This window comes from Rhinoraja longicauda, chromosome 16 (genome assembly GCF_053455715.1).
Source record: "Rhinoraja longicauda isolate Sanriku21f chromosome 16, sRhiLon1.1, whole genome shotgun sequence".
Lineage (NCBI taxonomy): Eukaryota > Metazoa > Chordata > Chondrichthyes > Rajiformes > Arhynchobatidae > Rhinoraja > Rhinoraja longicauda.
The window spans coordinates 7,192,163-7,213,013 of record NC_135968.1 but is presented as its reverse complement, the minus strand read 5'-3'; the positions used below and the strand labels follow the sequence as shown (position 1 = coordinate 7,213,013).

General features: G+C 47.7%; 1 protein-coding gene across 6 annotated transcripts in view; it reads right to left on the bottom strand.

Annotated features, from left to right (window-relative positions):
* The window catches only part of LOC144601175 (interferon-induced protein with tetratricopeptide repeats 5-like), a 53,007-nt gene extending 32,210 nt beyond the window's left edge, over positions 1 to 20,797 (bottom strand). For 3 of the 6 annotated variants that reach the window (XM_078413132.1, XM_078413131.1, XM_078413133.1), the window contains exons 1-2: positions 15,925 to 18,841; positions 15,523 to 15,642 (exon numbers count right to left, since the gene is read on the bottom strand). In XM_078413132.1, coding sequence (XP_078269258.1) covers positions 15,523 to 15,527 — 5 coding nt within the window. In that variant the 5' untranslated portion in view covers positions 15,528 to 15,642; positions 15,925 to 18,841. Of the gene's footprint in view, positions 1 to 6,481; positions 9,604 to 11,303; positions 11,386 to 15,522; positions 15,643 to 15,924; positions 18,842 to 20,681 lie in introns of those variants that run through there. The other 3 variants (XM_078413136.1, XM_078413134.1, XM_078413135.1) reach the window with 3 other exon arrangements.
* Between the last annotated feature and the right edge of the window lie 54 nt (positions 20,798 to 20,851).

Here is a 20,851-nt window from a genome sequence, read left to right as displayed (position 1 = left end):
ACGACGACGACGGAGTTAGATGTGGCCAAAGGGATCAGGGGGTATGGAGAGAAGTCAGGTGCAGGATACTGAGTTGGATGATCAGCCATGATCATATTGAATGGTGGTGCAGGCTCGAAGGGCCAAATGGCCTACTCCCGCACCTATTTTCGATGTTTCTATGTCCTATGTGACTTTTCTATTCTCTGAAACGAAACCTTGTCATATCTCTGAAACGAAACCTAGTCATATCTCTGAATGGATTTTATTCACAAAATGCTGGAGTAACTCAGCAGGTCAGGCAGCATCTCAGGAGAGAAGGAATGGGTGACGTTTCGGGTCGAGACCCTTCTTCAGACTTTTTTCCGGGGGCCGGGACAAAGGAAGGATATAGGTGGAGACAGGAAGATAGAGGGAGATCTGGGAAGGAGGAGGGGAAGAGAGAGACAGAGGAACTATCTAAAGTTGGAGAAGTCGATGTTCATACCACTGGGCTGCAAGCTGCCCAGGCGAAATATGAGGTGCTGTTCCTCCAATTTCCGGTGGGCCTCACTATGGCACTGGAGGAGGCCCATGACAGAAAGGTCAGACTGGGAATGGGAGGGGGAGTTGAAGTGCTCGGCCACCGGGAGATCACTTTGGCCAATGCGGACCGAGCGCAGGTGTTGAGCGAATCGATCGCCGAGCCTGCGCTTGGTTTCCTCTGAAAGGAAACTTAGTCACATAGGGCAGGGGGTTTTCTTAACAGATCTGAACCTTGAACGCTAGTTGCTGATACCAGACAGATGCAGCCAGCCATAAATTGTGCTGCACATTTAAAAAAAACACAAGAGGTCTTACAGATTACTCCTACAATAGTACTCACATAGCTGCTTGCCTAATGTTAACCCTTACATAGCTGCTTGCCTAATGTTAACCCTTACATTCCCCTCTTTGATTATTTCATAATCATAGTTTATTTAAATTGGCTGATTGTCATATAGTCGACGTATACAGGGACCGAAGCAATAAAAGATTAACAGAATTACAAAAATTAGCACAAAGATATTGCCATGATGGAGAATCGACTTGTATCCGGGGCCACTTCTCCTGTGTTTGATTAAGACAGGGTCTCAAGGACCACCCATTAAAACACTGACATCCACAGTTATCTGATTGGTTATCATAATCCGTACACCAATTATTGGGGCCTGGGCTCTGTGATTGATTCGAGAAGAAGGCGGTGGACCTGACTTCACTCGGAGTGAAAGGGACAGGGTAAAGAGGAATCATGCTTTAACCTTGCGTTGGAACCTGGGCGCACACCCAACAGGCAGACCGCCCCACCTGGGAATCGTATGCCTGACATAAAGAGAGAAATTGATTGGTTCGCCGGAGACCCGAGGTTCGTCCTTCTATCTGACTACCGAGGGTCAATATAATCCACAATCCCCATCTTAGCCGCATGTTGGCCCGTGGTTTCCTTCCGGGACAACTCTTTCTTGTAGTCAGAGCAGTGCATCCAGCGAGGATTTCCTTCCACCTTCACAGCTGTTGAGGTAGTTCGTAACACCAGGACTGGTCCTTTCTACCTATTGCCTAGTTTCTCACGACTCCAGTTGCGAATCCAAGCATAGTCTCCCGGCTGTAAATCATGCGGTGCTAAATCATCTCCTGGTTTCTGGGCATCTCGGACCTGAGAATGCAAGGCTGATAAAGACTGCGTTAGTAACCATATAATCAATTAATCGTTGGTCCAATGCGGGCAATTCATGGAAGTTGATGGTTCCACCTGCTGCTGCGGCCCAGGGGGTCCGAAGTGGTTTTCCATACAGTACTTTTGCTGGAGTCAACCCTGTGGCAGCATGCGGAGTTACTCGCATTGAAAACAGAGCCATAGGTAATACCTGGATCCAATTTATTTTTTTAGTGTGCCATTTGCACGTTCCACTATATCTGCGGCTTGCAGATGGTGTACGCAGTGGAACTGCTGTCGGATATTTAACTGTTTGCACATTTTCTCATTAATTTTGGCTGTAAAATGGGGTCCATTGTCCGAGCTCAATGTACACAGTAGTCCAAACCTCGGCACTATCTCCCTTAATAGAACCGCCGCCGTGGTGGTGGCCGTATTATTGGTTGTTGGCACGGCTTCAATCCATTGGCTGAACATGTCAATAATAACTAAACAATACTTATAACTATGTACACGTAGCAATTCAATAAAATCAATCTGTAAACATTCAAACGGTCGCCGGGATAGCGGCGTAGTTCGTTGCTCTGTCGGTACAGTACGACCAGGGTTTTTCTTTGTAAGGATCGCATATTCAGCAGTAATTTTTGTCACCCCTTTATTCATTTTGGGGTGATACCATGCAGCATTTATTACATCCAATATTCCCTTCTTACCAGCATGGGTAAGAAAGTGCACATAATGCAACAAAACAGGTAAAAGCGCGTTAGGGACAAAAACTTTGCCAGATGCGGTGATCCAAAAACGAATCAGATTCGCGAGGGGAACACCCATCCTGGCTCCACTGGTGTCTCTCAGCCTCGGGGGCGGCCCCCTGAAGCTGGCAGAGTTCCGACACACTTGGTCCCGGATATACTGGCGGGGGGGGGGGGGGGGGTTAGGACAGGGACTGGCACCACCACAACCGGTGGCTCTGCCTTCGGACGCGTCCAGGGTTCCTCGTCACCCTCGGACTCCTGATTACCTAATAAATCCGCTATGGACTCCAGTGGTTCGGATTCTGACTTTTGTTGTTGTTGTGCGAGATATATCCCTTTGGTACCAGTTTTAAATGCACCTCGAGCTCAGGTGGTCATGGCTCGGTCCACTCTATGATCATAAGCTTTGCATTCTGCTTGCAAAATATCCCATGGCTTTGGTATTCCCGACATCACATACTAATATCCCTCTACTACTTGCGTTTTCCCTCCAGCTTCGCTCCCTCGACCCCTGATGGCGCTACTGCTCCTCCTCTTTCCATCCTTTAATCCTCTTTTTCCACTATTTACTTGCTTCCCGTTCCCAAATCAATTGTTCCGCTGATTTAATAGTTTCCACATTAGCACCTCCCACTAATTAGTACCTCCAGGTGTGGTCTCACCAACTACAGAAGGACTTCTTTGCTCCTCTACTGAAATCCTCTCGTTATGAAGGCCAACATGCCATTAGCTTTCTTCACTGCCTGCCTTACCTGCATGCTTACTTTCAGTGACTGATGTACAAGGACACCCAGGTCTCGTTGCACTTCCCCTTTTCCTAATCTGACGCCATTCAGATAATAATCTGCCTTGTTCTTGCCACCAAAGTCGATAACCTCAGTTATCCATAATATACTGCATCTGCCATGCATCTGCCCACTCATTCAACCTGTCCAAGTCCACCTGCATCCTCATAGCATCCTCTTCACAGTTCACACTGCCACCCAGCTTTGTGTCTTCTGCAAATTTGCTAATGTTACTTTTAATTCCTTCATCTAAATCATTAATATATATTGTAAATAGCTGCAGTCCCAGCACCGAGCCTTGCGGCACTCCACTCGCCACTGCCTGCCATTCTGAAAAGGACTCGTTTATTCCTACTCTTTGTTTCCTGTCTGCCAACCAATTTCTATCCATGTCAACACCCTACCCCAATACCATGTGCTCTAATTTTGTCCACTAATCTCCTGTGTGGGACCTTATCAAAGGCTTTCTGAAAGTCCAGATACACTGCATCCACTGGCTCGCCCTTGTCCATTTTACTTGTTACATCCTCAAAAGATTCCATAAGATTAGTCAAGCAAGATTTCCCTTCGTAAATCCATGCTGCCTCAGACTGATCCTTTTACTGCTATCCAAATGCACCACTATTAAATCTTTAATAATTGACTCCAACATCTTCCCCACCACCGATGTCAGGATAACTGGTCTATAATTCCCTGCTTTCCCTGCTAAACTGTTTGCTCTTGTGCCCTCTAGGTGGCGCTACAGAAGCCTAAGGACCAGAACAAATCGACTTAAAAACAATTTCTTTCCCTGGGCCATAAGAACTGTGAATGGAAATGCTTGACTTGATGTAACTTTCACTTTCTTTGCACTTTTTTAATATACAGCATCTTAGGTGCAAAATCATTTATTATTTATTAGCTTTTTTGGTATTTATTGATATTGGTGCCTATTGTATTGGTTCCTATGTTTGTGCGATTGTTTTTGAAAGATTTGCACTGTCGTACTGTTTCAGATGTAGCACTTTTAATTTTGTTGTACTGTTCGTACAATGACAATAAAGGCATTCTATGCTATTCTCCCTCCCTCCTTTCTTAAAAAGTGGGATAACATTAGCTACCCTCCAATCCACAGGAACTGATCCAGAATCTATAAAACATTGGAAAATGATCCACCTTAATCCACACAATCCTTGTCCTTCCATTGCCTGTAGCTAATAACCCCTAATCCAGGCATCATCCAGGTAAACCTCAACTGCATCCTTTTGCAAAGTCTCCAGATCCTCCTTTGTAACGGGGCGATCAGAACTGCATGCAATACTCCAAATGCGGCCAAACCAAAATCCTATTAAGCTGCATTGTGACTTCCTGAGTCATACTCAATGCCCAGACCAACGAAGGCAAGCATACCAGATACCTTGTTTCCCACTCTATCTACTTGTGTCGCCACCTTCAGGGAGTTGTGGGCTTGGATCACAAGATCCCTCTGTCTGTCAATGCTGTTCAGGGTCTTGCCATTAAATGCCGCTATTATTTTCCCCCCTTTACATTCGACCTCCCCAAAGTGCAGCATCTCACACTTGCTCAGATTATCCTCCGTCTGCCATTCCTCTGACCATATCTGGAGCTGGCCTCTATCCTGCTGTTTACTTTGACAGCCTTCTCCACGATCACGAGGTTAACGGGAGGTATTCTAGGGTGGCACGGTGGCGCAGCGGGTAGAGCTGATGCCTTGCAGCTTCAGAGACCCGGGTTCGACCCTGACTATGGGTGCTGTCAGCGTGGAGTTTGCACATTCTCCCCGTGACCTGCGTGGGTTTCCTCCGGGCTCCCCGTTCAATCGCACATTCCAACAACGAGAGGGTTTTGCAGGTTCATTGGCTTCTGTAAATTTCCCCAAGTGTGTAGGATGTGAAAGTGGGATGACATAGAACGAGTGTACGGGGTGATCGGTGGTCTCCGTGGGCTGATGGGCCTGTTTCCACACTCCGCCTCTAAACATAAGGCCCCATCCTCACCCCCTGCTTCCAACCAGAGATGACTTCCCCGGTCACCCTCCAACTCCTAGTACCCTTATGGAACATCATTGGCTTCGAACTAATTTTACCTGCCAAGGAGAGATTTCATGGCTCCATTATTCACCCTAAATAATCTTCTCTACCCTCTCTCTTCCTCAAGCTGCTCACCTGACCGCTGTTGCCCATGACTTTAGACTATAGAGATGCAGTGCGGAAACAGGCCCTTCGGCCCATCGAGTCTACGACAACCAGCGATCCCCGTACACCGGCACTGTCCAAAACACACTAGGGGACCATTTACAACTTTACAGAAGCCAATTAACCTACAAACTTGTACGTCTGCAGTGTGGGAAACCTACTGCATCAGGAGTTCCCAATGTAGGCTCCTGTATATTGGCGAGACCAAGCGAAGACTCGGCGACCATCTACATGAGTTCTAGGAGCAGAATTAGGCCATTTGGCCCATCAAGTCTACTACGCCATTTAATCATGTGGGGCGGCACAGTGGCGCAGCGGTAGAGTTGCTGCCTCACAGCGCAAGACCCGGGTTTGATCCTGACCACGGGTGCTGCCTGTGCGGAGTTTGTACATTCTCCCCGTGGGTTTCCTCCAGTTTCCCCCCACACTCCAAAGACGTACAGGTTTGTAGGTTAATTGGCTTCAGTAAAAATGTAAATTGTCCCTAGTGTGTGCAGGATAGTGTTGGAGCGCTGAGATCGCTTCTCCGCGTGGACTCGGTGGGCCGAAGGGCTTATTTCTGTGCTGTATCTCTAAACCGAACCAAACGAAACTTACCACTGGTACGGATAATGACTTGTCCAACTTTAGGCAACTCTATGAACCGCCGCCGTAACCTCCACCACTTTTTTCACCCTTCCCCCCTCTCCTGTGCCACACAGACTCCCACCAATCTCCCTGTTTCTCCCTCCCAATCTCTGCTGCACTGAAAGCAACTTGGACTTTGAAAATGGAGCCAAAGCTTGGTGACTCTTGTATGTGGTCTCAGTGGACTATTTCTGTACACTTTTTACTTAATCCAGGAATGGGCTTATATATAGTAATACTTTGCTGAAGTGCATGCAGAAATAGAATTTCACTGTACCTCGGTACACGTGACAATAAAGAACCATTGAAGTGGGGCAAACATTATTATCGGCGTTAAAGGCTGGTGTGCAGGTTTTAGACTTTAGAATTGAACGTTTTTGATACTGTTCACCGTAGTGTGGACCAAGAAAACGACTTAGTCTTCAGCATTGACGCGGAATGATGCACCAAAATCGTTGCATTTTATTAGTGCTTTATTTATTATTTTAATGCTCCAGCTCTGATATTACAGCATGTTAAACAATATTGATCAAAAAAAGTGGTGCAGCAGTAGAGTTGCTGCCTTACAGTGCCAGAGACCCGGGTTAGATCCCGGCTGTACAGAGTTTGTATGTTCTCCACGCAACCACTCAAGTTTTCTCCGGGTGCTCTGGTCTCCTCCCGCACCCCAAAGACGTACAGGTTTGTAGGTCAATTGTCTTGGTATAATTGTACATAGTCCCCAGTGTGTGTAGATACCGTTAGTGTGCGGGGACTGCTGGTCAGCTCAGACTTGGTGGGCCGAAGGACCAGTTTCTGCACTGTATCTCTAAACTAAACTAAAAATATTGATCAGAAAAGGTGCCCCGATGATCATAAAGCATTAAACAATTTTTTTTAAATTGCATATGTTGGAACTCTTAAATGCAGGCATTGTATCCAGCAAACTAAATCAAATGGCACCTCATCTGTGGTGCTTCCTGTACAACAATTAGTTCTCACCCCCTCTTTTATAGTTCTGCACTCTGTACTTTACACTTTGTGTAGAAAGATGGCGTCCAACCCAGTCGATTATTTGCATGCTAGTCACAGAAACAGATCTACAATCACATATTACAATCTCGACTCCTGCAGCAGCATTTCTTACACTGTGGGCAGCTCGATTGTAATCATGTATTGTCTTTCCGCTGACTGGTTAGCACGCGACAAAAGCATTTCACAGTACCTCGGTACATGTGACCATGAACTAAACTGAACTGTTCTCCCCTTTGCTCTATCTATTGTGCTTGAGTTTAACGGCTGTACTTACGTATAATATTTTCTGATCTGTTTGGATAGCAAGCAAAGCAAAGCGTTTCAGTGTACCTTGGTACACGTGACAATAATAAACTGAATCCTAATCCTTTTACCTCAAAATTTAGTGGACAAACAATTAACGTCCAGGTGAATTTTGTGTCCATTGGGTAACGGGCTGGGAAATCACTGCTGGTGCCTTTATTCTGACCATCGCGTCAGACGCACGTGAAATGGCGTCACGTCCTCCACAACGCAGCTCTAATCCACCTCTGGGTGAATGTGAAGGTTTGTTGGGGGATGGGATCACTATAGATCAGTCAGAGCATCTATTCCTTTTCTCCAGCGATGCTGCCTGACCCGCTGAGTCATTCCAGCTGTTTGTGTCTGTCACCGTGTACAATGCTTGCCTTCATGGTCCAAGCATTGAGTATAAGAGTCAGGGAGTCATGATGCAGCTTTATAGGACTTTGGTTATTTGGAGTTAATTTGGAGTATCACATGCAGTTCAGGTCACCCCATTGCAGAAAGGATGCAGAGGCTTTGGAAAGGGTGCAGAGGAGGTGCCTGGACCAGGGGGTATTAGCTGCAGGAGATGTGGGGCATGTTTTTTTGCACAGAGGGCGGTGGGTGCCCGGAACTTGCTGCCATGGGTGGAGGTTGAGGAACGATTGTGGCATTTGAGAGACTTTTGGATGGGCCGATGAACATGCAGCAAATGGAGGCAGATAGGATTTGGTCTTGGCATCGTGTTCTGCACAGACACCGTGGGCCGAAGGGCCTGTTCCTGCGCGGTACTGTGTTATGTTCTATGTTCCAGTGAGGAATGGTTGTGGAAGGACCTTTCTCGCCCTTACCTGCTGGTCCTGGTATCTCCAGCCTAAGTAGAAGGGCGCAATTCACAAAGAGCGCTGCGATATTCTTCGTTGCCAGGATCAATCAGCAAGGCCTTTTCAAATTATTCAACAGCTTTAGAATTCTCCCCGGCTTGCTGGTGCAGAAACCCCAGGATACCGAGCGCTCTGCTGTTGTGCGGGTTCCTGTTAATTTGCCTTTTTGCAATCCTCTCCAAGTTAGTGTAACAACTTTTCCAATATTTTGTGTGGCGCTGGATTTTAAGGCCTTCCATAAAATGGTGGATGGCGTTGGATTCAGATTTGGTGTGATGCAGTTCATATAATCCAACCTGTAACTCTATTGTCTGCTTTTTATCTGGAGTAACATTCTCTAATCTCTGGAGGTTGTGGTACATCTCTGCTGCCCTGTCTAGTTCACCATTCATTGAGCAGATACCGGCAAAATCCAGCTGTGCAAATATAAACGAAGGCCTCAGTTGAAATGCCGTTTCAAAATGGAGCTTGCAATGACGGATCAACTCAGCCTTCACGTCAGGGTCTCCAAAGCCTGGATATTTAAGCAGAGGTAATAGCTTTTCCCTGTAACAGATACCTATTTGATGGTGCAAAAAGACAGAGTGCGGTGTGAATTCTAAGGCTTTCTTCAACAGCCCTATCGCTTTATCAACATCATGCTCTATTCTGTAAAACTTTGCTGCATAGCGGAGCATAAATGGAGAATCTGGGGTTGTCCGCAACGCTTCTTCAACCAGTTCATTCGCTTTCGCCTTTTGCTGGAACTCTTGGAGCCTGAGGGCCAGCATCACCCTGGCCACAGATTCACCCGGATCCAGCTCCAGCACCCGTCTCAGCTGTCTCACCGACTGACTCTCTTCCGGGATTTTGGGGATCCCGGAAATCGATTCCAGACGGTACAGAGCGGTGGCGTAGCCCATGGCCCACTCCACGTTGTCGGGATCTTCCTCCAGAGCCCTGGTGAAACATTCCTTCGCCTCCTCACAGCACTGAGAGAGGGAGCTCAGCAAAGACCACCCCTTCTCCCCCCACACCTCGGGCAGCATTGCTGTGACGTGCGGGCCCTGGGTGAGGGGGCCACACGTCACCTCCAGCTTGTCGAGGTAGGACTGGGCCTCGCTGAGTTGCCCCATGTGGTAATGCAACCAGGCCCGGTTGCCATGGGTGACGATGCTCCTCCTCTCAAGTCCATCCCCATGGATCTCCCTCAGACGCCTCTCCGCCTCCTTTAAGTCACGGAGGGCTTCTTCGTGGTTGCCCTGCAGGTAGTTGATGTAAGCCAGCTGGTTGTGCGGCACGCCTTGGCGATTCCCGCCGGTGATAATCGAATCCTGCAACTTCTGCTTCATGTCGTCCAGGTCGACGTCGACGATCTGTGGGCCCCACGTGAAGTGGCACTGAAGCTGGCCGAGCTTCACCAACAAGGACTCCTTCAGTGCGTCGCTGCAAGAGACCACAAGGCAATCAGAGGGACTAGACACAAAAAGCTGGATAACTCAGTGGGTCAGGCATAATCAAGGACGAGTTGCACTCTGGCCACTGCCTCTTCTCCCCTCACCCATCAGGCACGAGCTACAGAAGTGTGAAAACGCACACCTCCAAATTCATGGAGTTTCTTCCAAGCTGTTAACAAGCAAGTGAACCATCCTATCACCATCTAGGGAGCGGTAATGACTCCCAGCTACCTCATCAGTCTATCATTTATCAGACTTTACCTGGCACTAAACGTTACTCCCTTTATCCTGTGGACAGCTTGATTGTAATCATGTATAGTCATTCCGCTGACTGAATAGCACAGAGCAAAATCAGCTTGAAGGGGCTGCTCCTCAAGTTTTAGCTGCATTTCAGCCCCATGCTGCTGACCTTAGGTTGCCCGGTACGGATGACGGAGGTTCCGTCGTTGGTTCAGTGGTGGGAGGAAGGGAGACCTCCCTGTCAGTTTGCCCCTGGGCCTGACCAAGATGGCCACTGTTCAAGATGGCCACCAACCAGTGATGGAAATAGGTTTTAGGAACTAGGGGTACTCTAAGGTCCGTGAGGCTGAGGTTGGGAAGAAAAGGGGGGGGGGGTTTGTTTATGAGCGGTCAAGAATTCATAACTTGTATATTGTGTATTTATAATATTGTTTGTGTATTATATGTCATAGCTGCTTTCTGGCAGCTCTCTCTCTCTCTCTCTGTTTACATCACAAAATGTTCCATAATGGTATATAATCTCCATTTCTTTTCTGTCACATCCTCTTTCTTTTTGCATGCCGTTTCTACAGCACGCCTGCCACTAAGAAGCCATGTCCTCACATATTCTTCGGGGTTGAATTTTGACAGAGGAGGTCCCACCAACTTAATAAATAGAAGAGTTGAGAGATGATCAGTTTGAAGTCTTGCACGTTGTGGTGACATGCGGAAATTCATGCCACTGAAGCTTCTTTCACATTCTGTTGTTGATACCGGAATTGTATTTACAGCCGTTACCAGCTGCTTAAAATCTGCAGAAACTATCTTCCCTTTAGATTCCTTGAATTTTCTGAAGGCTCTGACACAATGCCGACCATTTAAGCCAAATTGTTCTGCCATTTCTTCTACATCATTATCCCCAAAGGTAAAAAGTGAGTATTCTGGAATATTATTAATATCTAAATATTTCGACTTGTTAATTAACTTTTTACATTTATCATTGGACGCTGTTGTAGATTCAAGCAGCCTGGATTTCATATTATTGACCAAACTCCTCAAAAACTGTTGTCTATGTATAGTAGGTACTTTATCAGCTCTCAAATCTATTCCATTAAATATCATCTGGCTTGTTGCTTTCTCCACTTGAGTATAAAATTTTCCTGGCTTCTCTATTTGACATTCAACAACCTTGATAGTTCGTTTAATTTCCTCATGTGCTTTACTAAGTGTACAATTTCGGTTCTGCAGTTCAAGTGACAGTTCAGACAACTCTAGCAAACTGTCCATCAACAAGTCCAAATTATTTACAAAAGCTGATGACTCTAATACTTTTTTCAGCCCCTCGTACTTTGCTCTCTCTGCACTAGATCTTGAAGCATCACAGTGTGCTTTTCCAAAATGCTCCCAGTTAGCTTTATAAGACTGTCACGTTGCCTTTACAGTTCGGTAAGACGAAGCAACCCATCTTACACTGAAAACACGACCAATTTTCAACAGTTGACAGTGAAGAGCCTCAGCACATGCAGTTAACTCATCCTGATTCTTAGGAGACCTATGATATAAGGAATACAATTTATCACAAAATATCTGAAAATGATTCAAACCTGCAACTTCATTTATAGCATCACCTACATGGAGTTCAAGCCTGTGACTGGCACAGTGCCAAACAGTTGCATTAGGGAAACATCCTAGTTTTCTGTTTTTAATAATTAGCCAGGGATATTCTTTCTTTTTGTTTAAGTACATTTCTTGTGTTCAACAGTCTGGAAGATCACATTTTTCAATATCTTTTGAAATGTCTTCACATGCAGCATCAGGCGAAACAGCTGCAACAGTTTCAAGTAATTTTGCCTTCTTTTCTGGCTGAGTGTTTTCATTATCATTTATTTCTTCATCTATCTGAAGACGCTGTCTTTTAAAGTACCTCAGTATGCTCATTTTCACAGGGGTACACAAATCTGAAATTTATAGATATTTGATAGTGATTTGATAGCGATATATAATAAAATTTGATAGTGATATATAATAAAATATTTCCGCTTGCACTATTGTTTTGCTAAATAAAACCACCTACAATAAAATATTCACCATTCACGATTTAGGCTGGAAAAAACTATTGGTACTACTTATTTAATTTTCTCCCCATCCATTCTAATTTAACTGAAACAACTGAGGCACAGCGGCAGAGAGGCACAGAAGCAGAGCGGGAAATAAAATAACTTGGAATAATAAAATAACGTGACTTTATCTGAGCCCATGCTCGCGGTCCGGTAGCCCTGACAGTGAGTTTAAGAAATTCTCCCTTAAATTTTATTCAAAGGAACGCGGTGTCATTAATACATGGTCAAAACACAATTACATTTACAGAGGAATGTGGATTGATGTATTGATGACACATTGTATAACTACTACCTGTTAACTACTGGCTGTTAACAAGTGCTAACAGTGGCAGTTAACAATTCGTCACAGTGAGGAGGTGACTGGAGGAGACTCACTGTGATGGATGTTTCTTTTGTTTGGTGTTGGTTTATGATTGTATGTGTTATTGCATATTTTTATTGCTTATTTTTATTGGTCTTATTGTTGAACTGCGGGTAATTTTTCATTTCACTGCACATTTATGTGTATGTGACAAATAAATTGACTATTGACTAAGAAGGGTCTCGACCCAAAACGTCACCTATTCCTTCTCTCAAGAGATGCTGCCTGTCCAGCTGAGTTACTCCAGCATTTTGTGTCTATTATCTGAATGTCAGATTAGGAGAAGTCAGGTGCAACGAGACCTGGGTGTCCTTGTACATCAGGCACAGCAGGCAGTGAAGAAAGCAAATGGAGGCCCCACATGGAGTGTTGTGTGCAATTTTGGTCTCCTGATTTGAGGAAGGACATTCTTGCTATTGAGGGAGTGCAGCGTAGGTTCACCAGGTTAATTCTCGGGATGGCAGGACTGACATATGATGAAAGAATGAGTCAACTGGGCATGTATTGGCTGGAATATAGAAGGATAAGAGGGGATCTTATAGAAACATAAAATTCTTAAAGGATTGGACAGGCTAGACGCAGGAAAAATGTTCCCCATATTGGGGGAGTCCAGAACCAGGGGTCACAGTTGAAGAATAAGGGGTAGGCCATTTAGGACTGAGATGAGGAAAAACGTTTCCACGCAGAGAGTTGTGAATCTGTGGAATTCTCTGCCACAGAAGGCAGCGGAGGCCAATTCAGTGGATGTTTTCAAGAGAGAGTTAGATTTAGCTCTTAGGGCTAACGGAATCAAGGGATATGGGGAAAAAGCAGGAACGGGGTAATGATTTTGGATGATCAGCTGTGATCATATTGAATGGTGGTGCTGGCTCGAAGGGCCGAATGGCCTACCCCTGCACCTATTTTCTATGTTTCGGGGCGAGACCCTTCTTCAGACAGGAGAGTCAGGGGAGAGGTGAGGAGGGTCTTCCTTCAACTCCTGCACTCAACCCATATCAGTCCAGTTACATAATCTTTCATCACACTTTCCTGTTTACTGTGACCGCACCCTCTGACCCACGTCCTGTCTGAGGCACGGTGACCAGAACTCACACCAGAGCTCCCGATGTGCTTTAACCAGAGATTAACACATATGCACCCGTGATCACTACCCCACCTTGTCATTACGGTTCAGTTTACGTTCGTCCGTCACTTAGATCATCCTTCAGGAAATTTGGTGCTTGTCTGTACGGAGTCTGTACGTTCTCCCCGTGATTTTTCCCTGGGTGCTCCGGTTTCCCCTCCCACTCTCCAAAGACATACAGGTTTGTAGTTTGATTTCGCATCGGTAAAAATTGTAAATTGTCCCTGGGTTGTTTAGGACAGTGCGAGTGTACGGCGTGATCACTGGTCGCCGTGGACTTGGTGGGCTGAAGGGCCTGTTTCCCCGCTGTATCTCTAAACTAAACTAATCTAGAATTAATCGTATGTTCATAAATCATAGTGCAGAATTAGGCAATTTGGCCCATCAAATCTACTCCGCCATTCACTCATGTCTGATCTACCTTTCCCCCTCAGTGCCATTCTCCTGTCTTTTCCATATCTATCTACATACCAAAACATTTGTTTGTTTGTTCTTGAACTACAGCCAAAACGGTACACAATAGCACAACAATTGTAGGCCCACCTTACTCACCGTCGTCCCGTTTGGTGCTAATGGAAGAAATTTCATTGAAATCGGTGTTATATTTTTCAAGATATTCACATTGTTAAGTTTAAGAAAAACTGCGCATGCGCAGTCAGGGCCAGTTGATCCGATACTTACGTAAGATAGCCACTGGATCCGCGCCTATACTTACATAAGATGGCCGCCAGGGCAAAACGGTAAAGGGGGGAGGGGGTGGGGGAGGAGAGGGTGCTGCACCAATGCAGAGGCAACATTAGGGGGGAGGGAGAGGGGAGGGAGGAGGAGAGGGAAAGGGGCGGAGTGGGTGCTGCACCAATGCAGGAGAGGCAACCCTAGTGGGGAGGGAGGGGGGAGAGGAGCGGGGGTAAGGGAGGGGGGGAGAGGAGCGGGGGGAGGGTGTGGGGGAGAGGAGCGGGGGGAAAGGGTGGGGGTGGGGGTGGAGGGGAGAGGTTGCTGCACCAATGCAGGAGAGGCAATCCTATGGGGGGGAGAGGGAATGGGGGGAAAGGGAGGAGGGGAGACTGGGGGGAGAGGGTTCTGCACCAATGCAGGAGTGGCAACCCTAAGGGGGAGGGGGGGAAGGAAGGGGGGGTGAGTGAGGGGAGGGGGCGAGGGGAGGGGGGGAGGAGAGGGTGCTGCACGAATACGGGAGTGGTTTGAGCCCAACGGGTCCTCTTGGTCTAGTAAACCCTCTAAACCTGTCCACGTGATTTTTAAACGTCACGATAGTACCTGCTTCATCTACCTCCTCCGGCCACTCGCCCATGCACCCACCAGCCTTTCTGTAAAAAAAGTTGTCCCTCAGGTCCCTATTAAATTCCCCCCTCACCTTAAACCTATGCCCTCTGGTTCTTGATTCACCTACTCTGGGCAAAAGATCCTATTAATCCTATATATTCCTCTCATGATTTCATACACCTCTCTAAAATCACCCCTCATCCTCCTGCACTCCAAGGGATAAAGTCCCAGCCTGCTCACCCTCTCCCTACAGCTCAGACCCTCGAGTCCTGGCAACATCCTCATAGATCTTCTCTGCACCCTTTCCAGCTTGACAACATCTTTCTTATGACATGGTGCCCCAAATTGAACACGATACTCTAAATGTGGCTGAACCAATGTCTTATCTCATTGCAACATGACCACTCAACTCCTAACGGGTGGTGCGGTGGTGCAGCAATAGAGCTATTGCCTTACAGCACCAGAGACCCTGGTTAGATCCTGGCTACCGATGCTTGTCTGTACATTCTCGCCGAGACCTGCGTGGGTTTCCTCCGAGATCTTCGGTTTCCTCCCCCCACACTCCAATGACGAACAGGTTTGTAGGTTAATTGGTTTGGTATAATTGTCATTTGTCCCTAGTGTGTGTAGGATGGTGTTAATGTGCGGGGATCGCAGGGCAGTGCGGACTCGGTGAGCAGTCTTCGTGCTGTATCTCGAAAGACTAAAAACGAAGCTTCTATACTCATTCAACTAATGTCGGAATCAGTGCCTGAGAAGGTCCTGATCTCCGATATCACTGTGTAAAGTGAAGATATCCCTTACCTCATGCTGCCGTTCAGGATTCCGTCGTCCTTCCAGGAATTGTGTGGACTAGAGGTCGCGTGCGGTGTTTTTATAGTCTACTGAATGGGCTGATTCTGGAATGGGCGGATAGTTCATTCCCTGAAAGTGGAAATGAAACTGAAACTAGAAACTGAAACAATCAAGTCTTACCTTTCCCCTGTACAAATTGGTGGTGAAACTGAAAAACCTTGGGTCAAATCCAAAACCAGTGATGTTCAATTTACAGACAAGTGAGGGCAAACATTCACTGCAATTTTTAATCCTTACACGTGCAAATTACAACTAAGTCTCAAGCGTTAAGATCAGGATTAATAATAAAATAATAATAATAATGATGATGTCAAGGAATGGAGGGGACAGACTCAGAGTAAAAGGACGTACCTTTAGAAATGAGATGAGGAGGAATTTCTTCAGCCAGAGGGTGTTGAATCTGGGGAATTGTTTGCCACAGATGGCTGTGGAGGCCAAGCCAATGGATATGTTTAAGGCAATAGATGGACCGATTCTTGATGCGTACAGATGTCACGGGTTATGGGGAGATGGCAGGAGAATGGGGTTGAGAGGGAAAGAGAGATCATCCATGATTGAATGGTTGAGTAGACTAGATTGGCCAAATGGCCTAATGCTGCTCTTATGACTTATGAAAATTGTAGAAGGACTAGAGATTTCCAGTCTTCCTGTCAAGGTTCATAAATCATAGAAGCATCTTAGGCCATTCGGCCCATCGAGTCTGCTTCGCTATTCGATCATGGCTGATCTATTTTTCCCTCTCAAACCGATTCTCCTGCTCTTCCCCTCGTGTCCTTTGACGCGTTTACTAATCAAGTTGAAGAGTTGCAATCCTGGATTAAGTGCAAAGTGTATAGAAAAGGTCCACCGAGACCATAAACATGAGGTTTTGATGCCATTTTGAGAGTCCTAGTTGCTTTAGGTGCAGCTGGCCATTAAGGCCCGTTGTCCTGGGGACGTTGCAGGGTGGGCCAGGCCAAGAGAAGTTGTAGGAGTCCTCCACCGCCGCTGCACCGCTGTGGGCCGCGTCCAGTCCTTGCGCTCCGTCTCCTGTTGCAAAGCTGACATTTTCTTGTAGCTCTTCCCAATTTAGTTCACGGTCTTCCCTGCTCACGCCTCCCCTGAAGCCCAAAGCAGCAGCTCTATTAGAAACATAGAAAATAGGTCCAGGAGTAGACCAAAAGCATGCTTGACGATCGTTTTCGCTCAACACCTTCCCTCAGTCCGCCTTAACCAACCCGATCTCCCGGTGGCTCAGCACTTCAATTCCCCCTCCCACTCCCAGTCTGACCTTTCTGTCGTGGGCCTCCTCCATTGTCATAGTGAGGCCCAGCGCAATTTGGAGGAACAGCATCTCATATTTCGCTGGGGCAGTTTACACCCCAGCGGTATGAACATTGACCTCCAACTTCAGATAGTTCTTCTGTCCCTCTTTCCCCTCCCCCTTCCGTTCTCCCACTGCCTTCCTGTCTCCTTCTACATCCCATCTTTGCCCCGCTCCCTCCCTGCATCAGTTTGAAGAAGGGTCTCGACCCGAAATGTCACCCATTGCTTCTCTCCTGAGATGCTGCCCGACCCGCTGAGTTACTCCAGCATTTTGTGTCTGCTTACTGTGACAGAGTCTCTTGCCCAGAGTAGGGAAATCGAGGACCAGAGGACATAGGTTCAGCTGACGGGGAAAGGATTTCATAGGAATCCGAGGGGTAACTTTTTCACACAAAGGGTGGTGGGTGTGTAGAAGATCAGGTAGTTGAGGCTGGGACTATCCTGACGTTTAAGAAACAGTTAGACAGGTACATGGATAGGACAGGTTTGAAGGGATATGGACCAAGCGCAGGCAAGTGGGACTAGGGTAGCTGGGACATTTTGGCCGATGTGGGCAAGTTGGGCCGAAGGGCCTGTTTCACACAGTATCACTGCAGATGGTGGTGTACACAAAAGGACACAAAAGTGCTGGAGTAACTCAGCAGATCAGGGTAGCAACTCTGGAGAACATGGATAGGTGACGTTTCAGGTAATTAACTGAATAAGGTTGATTGAATCTGAATTTAGTACTTGTTGTTAAAACTCGGCTGCTTTATTCCAATAATTGAACTAATATATTATATAATTTAATACATTAAGATATTTGCTGAGTTGGGTAAGAGTCAAGTGTTTTATTGTCATATGTCCCAGATAGAACAATGAAATTCTTACTCACTGCAGCACAACAGAATATGTAAATATAGTACACTGTAAACAATATAATAATCAAGGAAAAAAAAGTTTGGTGTATATATACACTTACTCACAAGTACACATATATGTATATATATATATATATATATACACATGCACATACATCTTTTGAAGAAATGTCCTAACTTCAAGCAACATGTGTTGACCTGTTCATGAGTGCCGTATCTACGCCCCCCCAAATGAAAGTTTCTGCTTATACCTAATCCAAATCTTCTTCTCATAAATGGAAATAATAGTAAATTTGGCAACAGATAACAAAACCTGGCCCTTGTAGGGAAATAGATGAACAGCACCTCATAGAAACATAGAAAATAGGTGGAGTAGGCCATTCGGCCCTTCAATCCAGCACCGCCATTCAACATGATCGTGGCTGATCATCCAAAAATAGTAACCCTTTCCTGCTTTTTCCCCATATCCCTTGATTCCCTTTGCCCTAAGAGCTAAATCTAACTCTGTGTTGAAAACATCCAGTGAATTGGCCTCCGCTGCCTTCTGTGGCAGAAAATTCCACAGATTCACAAATCTCGGTGAAAACGTGCCCGATTAGCTGAGGTGGAATAACTTCTTGCAAGTATTGACATAAAGGCTAGTGTTATGTATGTCAACAGAAAGCCACAATCTGAAGCTGCATTTATGGAAGGAAAAGCCCAGTTACTTTTGGGAAGTATAGATTGTGGATGATCAGCCATGATCACAATGAAATGGCCTCCTCCAGCACCTATTTTCTCTATCCTAAAGGGTTTACCCACTGAGATTGGTGTCCTTCCTTCTGGTACATGGATAGGACAAGTTTGGAGGGATATGGACCAAGCGCAGGCAGGTGGGACTAGTGTAGCTGGGACATGTTGGCTGGTGTGGGCAAGTTGGGCAGAAGGGCCAGTGTTTCCACACTGTATCACTCTATGACTAGTCCCACCTTCCCATGTTTGGCCCATAACGCTCTAAACCCGTCCGATCCATGTGCCTGTCCAAATGTCTCTTAAACGTTGCGATAGTACCTGTCTCAGCAACCTCCTCTGGCAGCCCGTTCCATACACCCACCCTTTGTGTAACAAAGTTACCCCTCAGATTCTTATAAACTCTTCCCCGCCCCCCCCCCCCCCCCCCTTAAACCTATCTCCTCTGGTTTACGATCCCCTTACTCTATGCATTTACCCAATCTATTGTCCCATGATTTTCTACACCTCTATAAGACCTCTGTGAACACAGAACACTAGAATTTAGTACACCTCTATCTTTTCCCATATTTTAGTTATTTCTTCCCCTCAGATTATTTTGTAATCATCCAGATTACCGGGGAGAGATTTGGAGAGGGGAGAGATGGAAGGAAATGTGGGGAGGGGAGAGATGGAAGGAAATGTGGGGAGGGGAGAGATGGAAGGATGGGGAGAGATGTGGAGGGGGGAGATGTGGAGGGGGGAGAGATGTGGAGGGGGAGAGATGGAAGGGTGCAGAGAGGAGAGGGAGATGGGGAGTGGAGAGGGGAGAGATGAAAGGGGGAGAAATGGTATGGGGAGGGAGGGGTGAAGGGAAGGGGAGATATGGGAAGAGGGGAGATGCAAGGAAAAGATGGGGAGAGGAGAGATGGAAGGGGGAGAGATGGTGAGAATGGAGGTGTGGGGTGAGATGGGTGAATGGAAGGGGAGATGGAAGAATTGGGGAGGAGAGATGGTGAGGGTGGAGAAGTGTGGGGAGAGATGTGTGAGGGGAGGGGGGGAGATGGGTCGGGATGGAAGAGATGGGAAGATGGAGAGAGTGAAGTGTGAGGAGAGATGTGTGGGGGGAGATGGGGAGATGTGGAGGGGGGGAGATGGGGAGGGGGAGATGGGGAGGGGGAGATGGGGAGGGGGGAGATGGGGAGGGAGGAGATGGAGAGGGGGGGTAGATGGGGGGGTAGATGGGGGGGTAGATGGGGAGGGGGTAGATGGGGAGGGGGGTAGATGGCGAGGGGAGAGGAGAGATGGGGAGGGGGGAGATGGGGAGGGTGAGATGGGGAGGGTGAGATGGGGAGGGGAGAGATGGGGAGGGTGAGATGGAGAGGGGAGAGATGGGGAAGAGGGGAGAGATGGGGAGGAGGGGTAGATGGGGAGGGGGAGATGGGGAGGAGGTAGATGGGGAGGGTGAGATGGAGAGGAGAGATGGGGAGGAGGGGTAGATGGGGAGGGGGGAGATGGGGAGGGGGGAGATGGGGAGGGTGAGATGGGAAGGGTGAGATGGAGATGGGAGAGATGGGGAGGGTGAGATGGAGAGGGGGGAGATGGGATGGGGAGGGGGGAGATGGGGAGGGGGGAGATGGGGAGGGGGGAGATGGGATGGGGAGGGGGGAGATGTTAGATGGGGAGGGTGAGATGGGGAGGGTGAGATGGGGAGGGTGAGATGGGGAGGGGGGAGATGGGGAGGGGGGAGATGGGGAGGGGGGAGATGGGGAGGGGGGAGATGGTAGATGGGGAGGGGGGAGATGGTAGATGGGGAGGGGGGAGATGGTAGATGGGGAGGGTGAGAGATGGGGAGGGGGGAGATGGGGAGGGGGGAGATGGGGAGGAGGGGTAGATGGGGAGGGGGGAGATGGGGAGGGGGGAGATGGGGAGGGGGAGAGATGGGGAGGGGGGAGATGGGGAGGGGGGAGATGGGGAGGGGGGAGATGGGATGGGGAGGGGGGAGATGGGGAGGGGGGAGATGGGATGGGGAGGGGGGAGATGGGGAGGGGGGGTAGATGGGGGGGAGATGGGATGGGGAGGGGGGAGATGGGGAGGGGGGAGATGGGATGGGGATGGAAGGGGATTTGGAGGGGAGCAGGGGTGGGAAAATGGAGGAGATGAGGGAGGAGGTGGTGGATGGCGACTCCTGCCCCTTCCTCTTGACCAAAGAATGACACAAGATGTTGGAGTAACTCAGCGGGTCAGTCAGGCAGCATCACTGGAGGCGAGGAATGGGCGACGTTTCGGGTCGAGAACCTTCCCGCTACGAGGCGGGCCGGAGAGCGCAGGTGCGGCGCGGCAACGGTGCGGGGCGGAAGTGATGTGATGCGCGGTCCGGTGCGGGGCGGAAGTGCGAGGGAGAG